Here is a 16,994-nt window from a genome sequence, read left to right as displayed (position 1 = left end):
CACAGTCTAGATAATTTGATTTCCTTATTTTCCATTTCCTATCTAGAGATGAAAGAACTCTGACACTTGACTAAACGTCTGCAACAAATGTTTTCCCTTGAGATAGAAATGGCTGTCAGCTGGGAATTGAAGACTGCCTGCCAACCATTCTCCCATGCTGAGGGTATCATCTTAGGTTCAGCCTATGGAAAGCTTGCTGCTCTTACAAATTCCAATAGTAGTTCCATGTGACAGTTTCTTCTCCCATTGATTCAAAAGGAAAATGCTTCTGGTGTTTTTCCTTATGGATAACTTTAGACTTTGCTGTGGTTTAAATTGCCCTATGCTGTGAATCCTTATCTTAAGTTGATATATAAATCACATTTCTCTCTAGTCTCAAATGCTAGCTTGATGCTCTTTTGTTTGAAGAGTCTCTTTTGTTTTCCTGACTTTCTTTTAAATTTTCAAATGCAAGTGGGGAAGTTTACTATAAATTCCTCTTAGAATTCTCACTTTACTGACTGTCCTTTAATTTATCAATGTGTGGGAATCTATTCATTTTCTTCTTTCGAATCTATTCCTGCTTTCAACTTCTTGAGCTTCCGAACAGTGAAATTAATGCATTTCTGTATTTAACCGTAGGATTTGGTCATTATGAGAAAAGTCAAATGACTTTTGCAGAATCTAAACTACATGAAGAGTATGACAGTAAATTTCTATGCATTCTTGAACTCATTCATCATCTATACTTCCTTTTAGTGATGAAGGGGTCCTTTCAGGTAAGATGTTCCTGAGCCCCTTTGTCTTGAATAATTATCTCCATGATTTGATGTAGAAAGCTGGGGTTGAGGTTGCTGATTTGACCAGTTTCTTCCTTGCATCTAGGAATTCTCATCTTTACCAGACTATAGATAAATATAAAAAATAAAAATAAGTAATGTTTCCCTGAGTTATTTCCACTCTGAATTTTTAGTAATGCTTAAGAATCAAAGTTATGGAAATTATTTTGATTTAATACTAAAAAAAGAAAAAGCTGCCTGTTTATCTACTCAGCACCTCTCTGCTTGGAACACTGCTTGCCAAGGAAATGGGGCTCTAAAGGAGCACATGAAGAAATCTAGGCAAACCTCTCATTGGTAACTCTGAGAATTACCCTTTTATGGGGTGAGGAAATGCAGCCAAAAAAGGAGCAAGAATTGCATCATTTCCTACTATTTTTCTTTCTTACTTTCTAACTTAGATGTTTCCTTTGTCATCCTCTCTCTCCCTCCTGCATCTCAATGTGTCTCTATAGTCTGTTTCAATCTGAGAGTTTAGATAATTTGATTAGAGCTGGTTTTCATGCCAGGCTCGACTAAGACAAATGACTTCATGGTCCCCATCCTTACATATGAAAGGAATAGAAAGAGCTGGACTCTACTGATTCTCTCTTTAAGAGATTTGACTTGAGGAAAATACAATTCCACAGGAATACACTTTGTATTCACTTGACAAACAGTAATTGGGAACCTCTTTGTGGCTGGGGCCCCAAAGCCAAGATGGAGGCAGTCCTCGGAGGAGTCTAGTGCACATGTAGCCTAACCTAAGCCAGACCATCTATCTTCCAGGCCAGGCCTTGTCCACTGCAATTGTACTTCTTGCAATTATTATGTGGACCTAATTAATTTACTTTAGGATGATTCATCTTGTACTGAAGTTCATATTTGTCAAATTGATTGATGAAGAGAGGGGTTGTTTAAAGAAAGTAATAGCATAAATACGATTCTAAGAATGGTAAGGTATAAGTTATTTTTTTTTAAATGTTTGGTTTTAAAGATTTTTTTTACACCATTGGTCAATATCTGATAGATGCTTTTCTATGCCAAGGAGTCACCTTGCTTTTTCTCTCAAGTAGCCCTACTGCAGCCTCAGTCCTTTCTTGGTCATCTTTCCATAGGGCTGTCTTACCCTGGCATTGCAGCTACCCACCTCTCTCTCTGAAGTTGCCCTGATTTCCTCTGTCCCTCAGTCACACTGGGTATTGCCAGTTGTCAAAAAATAGCAATCTCACTCAATTCAGAAAGGACCTCAGACATCCTTATTATTTCCAAGGCCAGTTTCATAGCCACTAGCCTCTTGGTATCCTGTTCAATGATACAATGAGTGGTTGGTTGGTCTTGGATTCTTAACTGGCAAAATATTTGAATCTCAGAGCCAGAAGATGTCAAGCAGGTTGTCCAATCCAACTCTCTAATTTTATTAATCAAATTACCTAAGTCCAGGCAAGTGAAATGACATGCTCAAGGTCACATTCTTAGGAGCAGAGACAGAATTAAAAAAACAGATCTTCTGGGTTCTGTTAATGAAGGTCTTTTCTAGTACAACATCTTCCCCCTCAGGAACTCAGAAGTTCATGTCTATGCTGAAATTGTTGATATTCACTTTTGTTGCAATTAATACATATATTTGGGTGCTAAACAATGAGGAATTTTATTTTCCATTCAGAAATAAGACAGATAGGGTCTCTTTCTTTATGCAGACTGCCTGTTGGGATTAATAACAGATTGTGGGAGTATTTGGGTATGTTTGAACTGTAAACCATAGGCCTAACCTTAAGATTTCTCCCTTAAACTACAAGTGAAGTTAATCATTGCTTTTTTAGTATGAGGAATCCTCATTAGCAGTTTCACTCTATCCTTTCATAAGTACCTGCCTTGTGCCTTGCATTAGGCTACAGATATATGTGGTTGTTTGTCAGCCTTACCAAGAAGCCCATTGTACAAACATCCTGGATAGCGGGGGACTTTCTGTATCTGAGAGGAATAAAGTGTTGTTTACAAAGATTCAGTAAACAATATACCTCTTTCTCATTAAAATTTATCTTCCCCCAAATTAGTTGGCTGGTCTAGGCATACATCTCACCTGTAGAAGTTAACTCTACACAGGTTTTTTTCTTTCCCTTAAACCAGATAGTCAATAATTTGATCCTTGTTTTGCATGTGTATTATATATGTGTATATATGTATACAAAATATTTAAATAAAATAATTTCAATTCTATGAATCTAGTAAAAATACTAAAATAATAGTTACCCTTCATAGCATCTGGAAAATTCATTTCTTTACCAGTTGAAAAATATCCTTAAAAAAATTCATACTAGAAAATGTCACTTAGAAAGTAGTATTCCATGTCAGATTACAATTACAGGAAGATAGCAAAGACACGTAAGTTTAATGTTAACTCATCTTGCTGAACTTGTCCATAAAAGTTATTACTTAATTATAAAGAAACATTATTTTATTTAATTCTTGGCATCTCTATATGATTTTTTTTTCCAGTGTCCAGTCCACATTGAAAACAAAGTTGGCCTGAAATCTGATGCAGGGTGTAGCTATTGCTATTCCAGTGTAATCAAGAGGTCCTATCACTTGATTATCTCAGTAGATACTCTTAAAGTAGGGGTAATATGTACATAGCTCTTTAGCCAGATACATTTCCTGATAAGACATCTGTCCACAGAGAACCACTTTGTAAACTAAATTTGAGGTCTGTTCAAATGACATCCTCTTTGTTTACAAATTTGGTGTTATCCCTTAAAGTCTTTTCGCTGATTATGCTTGTATCTAATTTAAAATATATTGCAGTCTTTTGTGATCTGTGAGTATTGCATTGGTATTTACTTCTACTTGAAGTTAATGTAATTTTTCCTTCTTCTAAGCCTCTAGAAAGATTTTTTGAGTTGATTCATAGTGACACTGTAAGATTGAGAAGATTCAACTGTCTACAGTTGAACCATTCATTTCTTTAGGATCTAGAAGAATTATACTCATAATTAAACACACTGTAATCAAGCACATCCATACAAAGTACATGGACTTCTCCTTCTCTTTAGCTACCAAAGATATTTAAAACACTGGCCTTTCAGTTGTCAATATTTTGAGGTGTATGATGAGTAAATGGAACAGCCTTACATCTTTCAGCTGTAGAACTGTCAAAACGAGTTTGTCTTTTTTACCCCTCGCCCCCCAATTGCAGACTATTTCAGAATCCATTACAGAGGAAATAAACAGTTGATTTTAAGTTAAGGATGAGCCTAGCAACAATTTGCACTATATTGATGTCAAAAGTATCTCTCTGCCAAGCTCTAAAATGCATCTTCAAAAACTACTGAAAATATCCAAGAACTTTAGTGATGAGCTACAAATGGACTTTGGTATTGATAAATAAAAGTCAATATGTATAGTGAAAGGACAACTTACTGTGATAAATGGGCCCACCATCAGTAAAGATCAAATTATTGACTATCTAGGCAAGGAAAAACCTGTCTATAGCTAACTTCTACAGGTGAGAAGAATTAGCCACAACAGCAATTCAGGAAAAGCTCAAAGAGACATGTAAGGAGCATTCATTAAAAATTCATACAAAAGTTGGCAGCAACAATCTGTTAACAGGTACATTTGTGGCACAAAGTTAATATATTTCTTTGGCCATGCCCAGGTTCACACCTTTTTCTTTTGCCTTGAATGGGCTCCTTTTGTGCTACTCATATTCCCTGTCAAGGAGATCTAATTCAAATTTCACTTCCCAACTATCCTATTGTAGGGGAATTACCTCTGCCTTCCTAAAACCATGTCACTCTTGGAATATTGTTTTTAATGCTCCTGCTAATAAATTTTCATTTTACCTCAGCTAGATCACAAGTTGTATGAGGGCACATTAAAAGTGCCTTCATTGTTTTTTACCCCTCACATGGTCTAGCAGAGAGCTCTACTTATAACAAGCACTAGATCAATATTTGTTGATTTCATCATTTTTGAAATGATTCATTAGAGAAGCCTTGGTCACGCAGCATGTCAGAGTTTAATGATGAAACATCACAGGAAACACCCAAAAGAACAATTGCAAAGATTAGCCTATCAAAGAAAAAGGGTGGAATGGCAGTAATTAACATCTCCAATGTCAGTTGTTCCCAGTTGATAGAATGTAGGCATTTCTTCTACAGTAAATTTAATTGGATACCAGTAAAGATGACAAATCTTGTACCATCTCAGATTTGGAAGCTAAAGTATAATTAAGCAAAATATCTGAAGAATAACCTTCTCTACTCTCCTACTCCCACACAAACCACACCCTCCAAAATCAGAGGTGGAGACAAAAATCACTGCATGGTACCTACTAGTGTGAATTTAATGAAGATCAGGCAGCTAAAACTACATCTAACTTTCTGGCTTTTTGAGAGGACTGGGATGTCAGTTCATCCTGAGACCACATTATTGCTAAATGTGGTCTAAATGTGGTCACTAAAAATGATTCTAGACATTTACTTTGTTGTACTAATACCATGCTCTCTTCCTCCTTGAGGCCCCTGTGTCTAGGACAGAGTCTTGTTGGAGGAATGAATGAATGAATGAATGGGTGAAAGTCTTACATTACGAAAGAACAGTGTATGGGATGACAAGTGCAAAACATTTGCTGAAATAAACACAGATGCTACCTCATTGGCGATTAGTAATAGATTTAGCTGTATGGTTAATTTCCAATTATAAATACCAATGTAAATATTTCAGAAAATTAACAAGTAAGAAATATAGAAATAAAAATTATTAAAACAGACAAGGAAATCTTGACGAATGTAATAGTATTCTACAACTTCAATGTGTTTAATTATCTCACTTAAAATTTCACAAAAATCTATGGATTCAAAAATAATCTCTAAGTATGAACTAAACTGAGGAAGGTTAAAGGCGGCTACCCCAATAACTACTTAGGCCATATGTGTCACTTCTTCCAAGTCACAGACTAATCCATACCACCATTTTGCAAATATGCATCCTTTGTCTCATGTGGGCCTAAACAAGAAACTGAATAGATCCACTTAAAGATAATTCAAAGCACATATCCTTGGATCAGGAGGATATCTAGCATGGTGTGTCTGCTTTGTTCATTTGTTCGTTCATTCATTCCATAAATCATTTGAGAATACCTTTCTAAGGCCCAGGCACTGTTATACACCCAGCACACAGACATAAATGAAACAGACGCGGTACCTACTTCCATATTTTTTTTCAGAAAATTCAAATGCACAAAATGAAAAATCAGATTTATTTATTTAAAATCAGAATTTCATACATTTTTTCTCATATTTTGTTCCCAAACAAAAAGTTTTAGAGAAGCAGTGAATTCAAACTCCACACTCTCACTTCCACAGAACAGAGAAGTGTTATATGTTTCCTGAGAGAGTTGGTAACACTGTTTGAAGAGAATATTTAAACCAGAATTATGTTGCTAGTCTCCTTTAAAGTGTGTGTATGTGGGCCCCAGGTTATGATCACCAACCCTATGCACACCCCGTGAAAACAAGACAAGAAGTATATAAGGTGTGAGCTCTACTAATGCTGCTTGGACCTCTGGCAGCACTCCTTTGTGTCACTTATTGAATGTGTGAAGTAACACAGGCTTTAGCCTCTACGTTTGCTCTCTCATCTCCTAATGGAGGTTTAGGAACAGCAGCCAAGCTCTGCCCCTGTGCCAACAAACTTGTTATTTCATGTATGACTTATAAATCTGTATTTTCTTGATTGCATTTATGGCTTACAAATAATATGTTGTGTGTGTTATCACGACCTGAGGAGACAGTGATAGTGTTTACTGCAGCAATTTGTGATAGATAGAATTCCAATGTAGTCAATGATATACATATTTATGTTGTTTGGCTTCAGACCAGTAAGTATGACATAATTTATATTATTGCAGGCTTGCTTTGTTCTGTTATTCACGAAGTTTCTTCATGAAGACAATGTCCACTTATCCTGACAAATGATTCCTGAACAAATGTAATATGGAAATACGTTACTTGTGGAGATAATTTAGACCAAGTATTACAACTTCTAGAAAAATGTGGAAACTTGAGTCTATGCTTCTGTAATGAAATTTAGTGGTTGCAATGAGTTTATAGGAAATTTTAGATTCCTTTGCTAGCTTTGGTTTCTGTTCATAATTCCTGCTCAGAAAATAATGTCTAGAGATCTACCATTCATGACATCAGCCCTCCTTATTATCGTTTGCAATGTGTTCATTCTACATTTTTAAATTTATTTTTATAGAGCTTTTTATTGGTGTTTGGTACCATAGTTTTTAATTTGATGAAAGAGAACCAAAATGCATAAAAAGTGTTCATCAGCTGTGATTTGTGCAACAAAAGGAACCATTGCACCAGCCTAGAGCTGGTCTTTCTAATTGACTAGCCTGATGTTCTTCTCTCTGTGTCCTGTTGCCATTAATTGACTGTATTGTTTTAGATTTATGCATTCAAAATACGATTTCTACTTCGAAGGGATCACTTTGTTACTTTGTAGCTTTTAAGCTGATGCCATGAACTTATTTTTCTTCTAAGATAAAGTCTCATCTATAGATTTTTCAACTAATTACATGTCTGCCAATACATACTTAGAGGATACATTTTATTTCAATTTATTATTTGTGTTTACATAGTGTGTCCCTGGAAATATCTGTGGAACTGAAGGGAAATGTTTTAATGGTGTTTATTACTACTTTTTCATCGCTCTCTTTCTTTCTTCTCTCTTTCTCGCTCTCTTTTTTTAATAGCTCCAGTCAGTCCGGTCAAGCATGACAGCAACTCAAACTCGGCAAAGTTCCAAGACACTGAGGACGTGCCTGACAGATGTGTCTTCGAAGAGTCTGAGAGCCCAGGTGAAAGCCATTTAAAAATAGTCAAGTATAAAATGATAAATTTGACACAGCTTTGGGGTCCTTGGAAGGGGGTGGGGGAAGAGGACATTGTAATGCTGTTTTCTCTTAGCAGCTGCACTGTCAAATTAATGGTCACCTCCAGGGGTCACAGTGTGGAGCTGTTATCTTTTCCTCTTTCATCAAGAATTCAGTTGGAGGAAGTACAAAGGCTTTATGACTGAGAAGGGAAGCTGACACTATTAGTTCATTATCATCAATTTTAGGCTAAACTGGTTAATAGAGGCAGAGATTGGAAACTGGAGAAATGACAACATTTTAAATATTTCAAATAATGGGATCAAGCGCAAGTGGAGAGTTCGAGAAAAGAGAAACAAATTGTCCCCATTACTATCTATTTACGTTTCTAAATACAAACAGAACTCTAACTGGGGTGAGAGGATTTTAGCATCACAATAATGGACTCATGGATGTTGTCAACTGTTCAGAACAAGAAAAAAGAAAATAGTAACCCTTCCTCACTCAATAAAATTTACCCTATGTCCAAGTTACTTATGTTTGTATTTTCTTTGTGGAAAGAATAGACTGAAATGTACCGGAAGGATTTGACCAGAAACACTTGAGCATGAGTTTTTCTGTTTTTGTTTTGTTTTGAAGCATGCTTAGTCTTAACTAATTAATTAAAAGAAAAAAAATCTTGCAAAAGTAGAATGACATTCCTAGATCAGTACAAAGCCCTAAGGTGCCAGAGGGTACCTTATTTCCATGTATTTCCATGAGTGAAAGAGTTAACTACCTCCCCCCATTGAACGTTTTCTTTCCTGTTTTCTCTGGCTCCTGTGTACCCTCTACCCTCTTGCATCTTTGTGTGCTGATCCATGTATCAGATTTTTGATTCATCCTCTCTGTGGCCTGTCAGCTTAGTTAAGAGATTTCCAAATCTTGTAGCCTTCGCTGACAGGGGGCAGCTGCAAACAGTCCCCTGATCCTTCCCCGAGGAGAGCTACTGAGATTTAATTTTCAGTGAAAGGTGCAGCCTGCAATCTATGTCAGGTCCCCTAAGTCATCTCGGAACCCCAATAGGCCCAGTGGCACTGGCATTGTATTTCAGTCCCCTCCACCACACCAAGATTCCTCAAAGATGAACCGCTGCTATGTGTCTGTTCTCAACCACACTCCTGCTTTAGCATCCCGTGGACCTGAGAAATGGCATCTTTAGCAATAACAGAAATTTTTAATCAGCACGTTAACCCCACCCCCTGCCATAATATCTAGAAGACAAATGTAGATTAGTCCCAATCTAAAAGAGAGAGTGTAGTAGTAACATTAAATTTCTATAAAAAACTATTTTAAAATTTTTCCTAGCTTTGACTAAAATTATCTAATTTCGACTAGGTTTTTAAAATGTCTTAATAAACAGTTTTCTATTGACCGTTTGTCAGGCAGTTAAATTCATGAGTCAAGTTTTTACCTAAGAGTTAATTGTTTTCGGCAAGAATAGATCAGTTTTAAACCATATCAGAAGTAGAATAAATTTCTATCGTTCCTCAATATGAGTGCAATTGTAGTGATTCAAATATAACATAATCCGTCTGATTTATATAAACACAATGATATATCAAAACAGAAAGATTAATTAGGAAATATAGGCACTGATAAAGAATCTTAACTTAAAAAGTGAGTAGTGTTCTATACATCGGACATCATTAAACTGGTAATAAAGAATGAATTACTCTGGCTTTTTCCTCTGTCCATTCCTGCATTTTAAGACGTCTTGCCTTATAGGCCTAGAAACCTCTAGAGAGTTCACTACTGGTCTCACTGCCTTCCACTGAGAATTTGTGGCTTGGTTGTCATGGAGACATCGTATTTCTCCAAGAATTGCTCATATTGATCCGTGGCCAGGCGTAAATGGCCAAGCGAGTGTGAGGAATAAAGGGGGCTGGGCAGTCCTATAAAATGACCAGGGCTTGTGGGTTGGAAATAAGCTCATAGCACACACTTAGGTAAAAAGAAAGAAGCAGTTTTATTTTGTTTCAGGATTTCTTTCTGCACTTTGGGCCATTGTCTTCTTTCACTATGAACTGAAAGAAACTTGTTAGTCACTTGTCATGTCAGATCTTTGGTGCTTGTCCTGACACAGCTGTCAGGCTTCCAGCTCTGTGCAGTTCAGGGACACACAACAAAGAGGCAGTGACATGAATTATTTATTGCTCCTTGTGTGGATAAAATTCTGTGATAAGAAATTAAGACACTTCTGACAGAGGTGCTTGTTTAGTAGAAAGATTTTGATGAGAGAGTGCATTTCCTTGAAGTATGAGCATTTGAGAGGCAAAATTCTTAAAATTGAACACGAAGGAAGATTTGTGAAATTGGTGTCCCTGGGAGACTTTCTTGAACTGTGAAAATATGACTGTCCACTTCTCAATGTCCACAAATTAACTTCAAAATATCAAGTCATTCAAATGCAGGGGCTCCAAAACTATAAACATTGCTTTATATGGTGGTTTAGTTACCTCTATTTACCAGGTATGAGTGGTGTTTCTCTGGAAACTAAGTTTAACCACCTTTGTTGGAAGAAAAAAACAAAATTTGGAGTTTTTAAGTGATAAGCTTTGGGAAGATGTCTTCAAATCAACAGAGGTGCTTCAGTAGCTAAGCTTATAATTGTATTACAGTCGTGCGTCACTTAACTACAGGGCTACATTCTGAGAAATGCATCGTTAGGCAATTTCGTGGTTGTGCAAACATCATAGACTAGTTACACAAACCTGGATGGTTATAGCCTACTACGCATCTAAGCTGTATAGTACTAATCTTATGGAACCACAATCATATATGTCATTCGTTGTTGATGGAAACGTCGTTAAGCAGCACATGATTGTAGTATATTCATTATTCCTTATATGGAAAGGAGTGCATTTAAATCTGAATGCATCGTTCTTACCATTTTCACCTGGAATATTTATCACTCATTTAAAATTCCTTTTAACATTTTCATGTACATGCAAAATCTCCCAGTTACAAAGTTGAATGTGGTCAGTCTTCTAGCTTTAATGGATATTGACCTTACATGGTTTTATCTATGCAATTCTAAATGACTAATATATTTATTACATCATTTTTAATGAATAGACCAGTTGTTCGAAGAGCATATAGAAAATGAAAACAAAAAATCAGTTTCCCATCCAAGCACAGTTCAAGAATATTGCCTATATATTGTTCTTTCCAAATAGTCTTTTCTTTGCACATCCTGTAAACATCATTTTAATTTAGCGCTTATAGCTTCATGTTGCTAACAACAACTTATTTGCATATGCAGAGAGCAAAGGAACATTGAAGCACAGAAAAACTAAAATAGTGTTTTTTAAAGATGAGGTTGAAGTTTTTAAAACATTGATAGAACATTTTTAAATGTAATCAATAAAATCAAGTGTTTAGAATATATATAAAATGGTAAGATTGACTTTGTCAATTGATTATCTTTTAATACAATGGGTTTTGAACTCAGTCTGTTTGAACTTATTTCTCCATTGACATCACTGCTTCTCCAGTACTGAATTGACTAGGATGACCCATTTGTAAATGGGCTGGTGTGTGCATATAGGTCACAATTTAGATGCCTAGTGGAGTGGTCATTCACCTGGTCTCCAGAGTGCTCTACCTTATTCATCATGCCATTGTGATCTCTTTATTGGTTCAAGCTGTATACCCAGGTGAGTGCCTGTAGTCCATTAAGGTTGGCAAAGCAACTTTAGACCAGAGCATTCTTGTTACTCTGACCCCACTAGTGAACCTGGAGGTCTTGTCTGATAGGTTAAGGTCTCCCTCAGCAGTGTCTTTTCTTTGGAATAATTCATTAGCAAGGAGTTTTGACTCACAGGTGAATCACAGATTGAAGTTTCTGGTTCAGAGTCTGTGAAGTCTACTTGCTTCTTCACTGGCATTTATACATTCCCATAACCAGTGGGAATAACGTTGATGTCTAGTAATAGAAGCACTGAGACAACATCGTGAACTTGCAGCTCCCTTTTTTGAGATTTTAGGGCCATTAGGCTTTCTTTCTTTGGCTCTTTAAGGCCTGGTTGCTCCTGAATCTGAAAGATGCTATCAGAAAAATAGTTCAGTCTAGTCTTTCACTGGTTAACTTCTTGTTAACTCTTCCACAGTGATTAAAGCTCAATCCCCGTTCTCCAGAATATGATAAAAAGTGTTCCTTGCCCCTCATCTTTGTACTCACGATGATAAAAAATTTCGTGTGACATCACAATTGTTATCCAAGTGTTAATGAGAGACCTTGAGCTTTTATCACCTTATTGGCTTGGAAAATTAAGCATTGTACTTCATAGTACACCAGGGACCGTGCACTTAAATATAGCTTCAGCTGAAAATAGTAGTGACAAGAGAGAGCTTGAAAGTACAAATAAAAGCATTCAGACAAGCATTTTCACATCATTCTGAAGTAGGTTATAATCAGTATGTGTTCTGTCATTAATAGAACATTTTAGTGGTTTTTATATAGCACGTTATGTGTGTAGATCTGTATACATCATTGTCAATCAATATTGCATTTGCATGAATCTGATGAACAAAACTAGATTTCTCATGGTTTCCAGGGGATACTACATGTGAAAAGCCAAGGTGGATGTTTTTTTTCTTTTACTATTCTGGCTCATGAATCACTAGCAAAAATCAGGTAACAGAAAGTAGGACAGATTCAGAACTGGAGTGTTGGAGATGGCTGATGATGATGCATGAAGCAGAAAAGATGTGGAATGTATGAGCAGCCCATCAATCATAGCTGTCGAGAACACACTTATGGTTAGCACTAAAAAAAATGTTCTAGAAGTAAGAACAATTTCAGTAGCAAAAAACGTTTAAGTTCTTTCTTTTAGTTGCATTTAACAATATCAATAGTTTAAAAAATTTATCTAAAGGGAAGAATTTAAACATCAACCTAATAACTTTTAAAAGATGTAGAATTCTAGGGTAATAATATGCATTCATATTTATATATATAAATATATAATATTTATATATATTTATACTTATAAATATATTTATATATACACTATATAGTGTATATATCATACAATACTGAATATTGGTTAACTAAACCACATAATCAGCTTTTTGAGTTTTTGCCAGTAGGAATGGGAGTTACTATACATGATCACATCATTAATATAAATGTATTTAGAGGTAGTTCACTAAGGCATGATGCTCCACTTAGTTTGATAGTCAAATTAACTTAAATTAAGTTATATTTTTTAGCCTACAATAACAATCATCCAAGTAGTCTGAAAATTAAATGCTTTTTTTGATTCTTTAGCTCAAATCATATTTCAAGTAACATTTATAACATTTGACCTTAAAACTGCAGCTGTGGGTTTCTCTAAGAACAATTCAGCCACTTGAAATTTATGGAAATTTAATAATTTCAAACCCAATTCATCTTGTTGAAAACATTCATCTTTCTTGGCAATTAAAAGAAAAACCTATATAATAGTGTGTGCAATTAAAATATATTTACCTGGGGCCTAGTTTATAAGACAAGAATATTTTTATTGTATTAACATATTTACCTGGGGCCTGGTTTATAAGACGAGAATATTTTTATTATCTTAACATATGTTATTGCAAGATAGAAGAGAAATGTAGAAATTATAGGCAATTTCTTCCTTCCTCCCTTTCTTCCTTTCTTTTCTCACTCCTTCTTTCTTTCATCCTTCTCTCTCTCACTGCCTTCCTGTCTCCCTGCCTTCCTCCTTCCCTTCTTTCTTTATTTCACCAAATAACCATATAATCTCTTTTCTTTCTAGGTGAGCCAAGGCATCATTCCTGGATAGCAAAGCTGTGCTCCTGCAAGCTGTGCTAAATGGAATCTCATCTATAGGAACAGAATTTGGACAAATTAAAAAACCCAAAACATGCCATTTATCATTGTATATAAGCCATGTTATTAATAACTCAAGTTACTAAGTTGTAGTAGATTTGCTAATACTTCAGAGTGTATTGAAAGTGTAATTACTGATTGAAAATACCCAGGTTCATCTAATTCTAAAAAATCATTGTCTAAATTATTATGTAGTCCTGCTTCTTACTTTTTAAAAAATATTTCCAACACAGAATGCCAGCCCGTGGAGATAAATTTAATACCATTTTAGTTTTTCTTCCATCTTTTCAGTCCCTGAATTGTATAATAAGCAACATTAAAACCACATTGTTTTTAAACAATATAACACATAATGCTTTTAAATTTACTTTTGCTTCAATGTATTTAATCTAAAACTTTACCAAATTTGTTTGATTTGTTAGGTTAGGACATTTTGTTTTAGTAGATGCTTTAATTTAGATCAATCACCCTGCAGTAAATCTCATCCCTAAGCGTGAAATGTTGTCAACAAATAGCCAGTTCCATTTAGTCATCAATTAGCCCAAATAAGTGATACACAGTATAACAGGGACCAATCTTGTGCCGTCAAGTTAATTTGGACTTCTAATGACATAGAGGCCAATGTCTTTAGCTAAAGGTTGATCTCGTTGGCCATAGATGGGAACTAGGGAAAGGGAATCTGCTTATAGCACGTCACAATTGATCCTTATGAAATATAAACTCTTACAGTTCTTTTCCCAGAAAGAAGCTTGACTAGCAGGAATTCTTAAACTAAAATATGAGAAGCAATATAAGTAGGAAGAGACATAAATTGTTCATCTATTAAAGCCCTTAGTGATCTGACGTATTTGCTTTGATTTATACTGTATAATTTCTGGATTTATAGAAAATCATCAAAAAGATTACTACTGTGCATATGAATACAAATATTGCCTAAATCATAGAAAAATGGAAATAGAGTGTTAAATATATGATATTTATATCTATCTATGTATCCAATAGGGAAGTTCCAGTCACTTCAATTCACCAAACGTTTCGGAGGGCACCAGCATCAGGTTCTGTGCTGGGATGCAGTAGGCATGGGAGAGGGAGAGATTAGAAGAGAACTATATAATTGAAGTAGTATGGTCCCTACCCTGAAGGAACCTATAATTAATGATTAACCTGAATGAATATACCAGAACGTAGACATCAAATGAATGTGACTCCTTTAAAGTAGATAGAAATGTGTATTTTTCCCCTACAATATGATACCTTTGCTTGAAATTACTGTTGAGTTGTACTTAAAAAATAGTAACATTGTTAATATGAATAATCATGGAAAATTGTCATCCTTTGCAAATCGACATGTATACTTTCCCCCCTTTGGAAATAGTCAAAAACTACTTAGAACAAGTTTCAAAATAAAAGAAGGTAACAAGCTAAGCAATGGAACACCTTTTCTTGCATGTTGTATACTGGCTCTGAGGCCATTGCAAGAACTCCCAAAAACGTTTTTAATGATGGCAATATCAAATAAGTATATGTCCTATCAATAGGGCAATTTTAATAGTTAAAACTGATTTGGATGCTCAAGTTCTGTTATGTTTATTAAAAACAAGCTTCTTTATTTTTATAGCTATGTCCTGTTATTCCCTTTTCAAAGAAGAATCAAAATAAGTGCCAAATTTAGCATTTTTTCAGGTGTAAGGAAACCAATATTGAATCCTTGGTAAATATTTTATGATGCCACTAGCTATAGAAAATTAGAACTGGTGTGACCCTGACATTTCTAAATGAGATTTTTAAGAATTTTTTGACATCATATTTTACAGTTGCTAAAATTTAATAATTCATATTAAATGAGTAATTAAAATCTTTTTACCAATATGAATTCTGGAGGCCAGGGTCATTAACTATCAAAACTTTTAATTTCTAAAATGAGAGTTTTAGAGATAAATATTTAAATAATGTTCCCTAATATCCATGTACAAGTGTGTTTTGACACAAATCCATGAGTCTGTTTAAACATCATTTCTTTAATTTATATTGACTTATGTTCAACATGTTCCAGAAATTTCTATTGCGAAGAGAACTTGAAATAGTAAGCTGCCACATAATTAACCAGATCAACCACATGGTGACCCTAACCACTTGGTACCACAGCTAGAAACTCAAAACTGACCGCCTCTTGATTATGTGTTTGTCCTTTTCTACATCCAGCCTCAGGTAACAAGTGGAGTCATTGTATTAGCAGATGTGTTTGTATCCAGAGTCTTCCCTGTCATTGTAATAAATAAATCATTAAAAAAATTATCTTGTATTTCTTTTTTGATAATAATCTTGGCAATATTTATGATTATGTATTTCCCTCTAAGGAATATCGTATTTTCAAATTTGCAAGCTGGGATCCTGTTATTCATGGTAGAGTTACACACTGCCTACATTGCTGAGGAAAGAATCTTGGAAAGAATTTAGGCTTTAGCGCCGAGGCCTCATTGCCATGTGTCCAGGCAGTGTGTCCTTGCTGTGCTTCTCAGAGCCCCACTTCCCACCCGTGATGAGACCTCCCTGACAGGGCTTATGCATGCAAAGGCACTCCATGAGATGATGTATGGAAAGCAGTTTGAATACTGTACAGCACTTCAAATAGAAGGTAAAATTTATAGTATTAGAAACGTACAATTAGATAGGTGGCTTCAGGCCTGAAACAGTCTATTGCTGTTTTAGAAATTAAGTTAAGGCTACTTTGAAAATGTCACTATTAGAAAAATGATAAGAAAATATTTTGCTAAATATTAACAGTCTATCTCTAAATGGTAGTATTGGGGGGTAATTTTTATTTCCTTCTTTGTACATTTTCCTCTAATGTTCTGTATTTAAAAAGCCTTTTATAATTATTTAAATGAACATTTTATAAAAGATATTCTTTCTCTTCAATGTTTTTAAGGCACATTATAATAATTGAATTTTTAAAAATTAAGTGTTATGCCATGTATTTAAAGTGAAAGCTCAGAATACATTAATTCCAATTGATTTAAAAGTCTTATTTTCACAAAATGGACTCATTTGTGTAATTTTTAAAATTTTACATTGCCCACTTTTTGATTATGCAGTTATTTAAAAGCAGTGCTATTTACGCTTTGATTCTCCACAAAATGTTGTTTCACATGTAAAGTACCCAAAGTTGTGTCTAATTTCATATGAAAGTCACTGCTTTGTAAACATGTACATAGTTAGCATTGTAAAATACTTTCAAAACTAGCTGTGACCAAAAACTTTGCGGTTAAGACTTTCTTGCATAGGGGCCGGCTCTGTGGCTGAGTGGTTAAGTTCGCGCGCTCTGCTGCGGCGGCCCAGGGTTCGGATCCTGGGCGCGGACATGGCACCGCTCGTCAGGCCACGTTGAGGCGGCATCCCACATCCCACAACTAGAAGGACCTGCAACTAAGAT

General features: G+C 35.3%; 1 protein-coding gene across 5 annotated transcripts in view; it reads left to right on the top strand.

Moving 5' to 3' along the window:
• WDR72 (WD repeat domain 72) overlaps positions 1 to 15,832 on the top strand; it is a 221,541-nt gene extending 205,709 nt beyond the window's left edge. For all 5 annotated transcript variants that reach the window (XM_046655247.1, XM_046655246.1, XM_046655243.1 and 2 more), the window contains 2 exons: positions 7,564 to 7,668; positions 13,488 to 15,832. In XM_046655247.1, the coding sequence (XP_046511203.1) occupies positions 7,564 to 7,668; positions 13,488 to 13,543 (161 nt within the window). In that variant the 3' untranslated portion in view covers positions 13,544 to 15,832. The remainder of the gene's footprint in view (positions 1 to 7,563; positions 7,669 to 13,487) is intronic.
• Positions 15,833 to 16,994: the final 1,162 nt, after the last annotated feature.

Source organism: Equus quagga, chromosome 2, assembly GCF_021613505.1.
Source record: "Equus quagga isolate Etosha38 chromosome 2, UCLA_HA_Equagga_1.0, whole genome shotgun sequence".
Lineage (NCBI taxonomy): Eukaryota > Metazoa > Chordata > Mammalia > Perissodactyla > Equidae > Equus > Equus quagga.
Note: the sequence above shows the minus strand (reverse complement) of the source record. Positions and strands in the feature narration are given on the sequence as shown.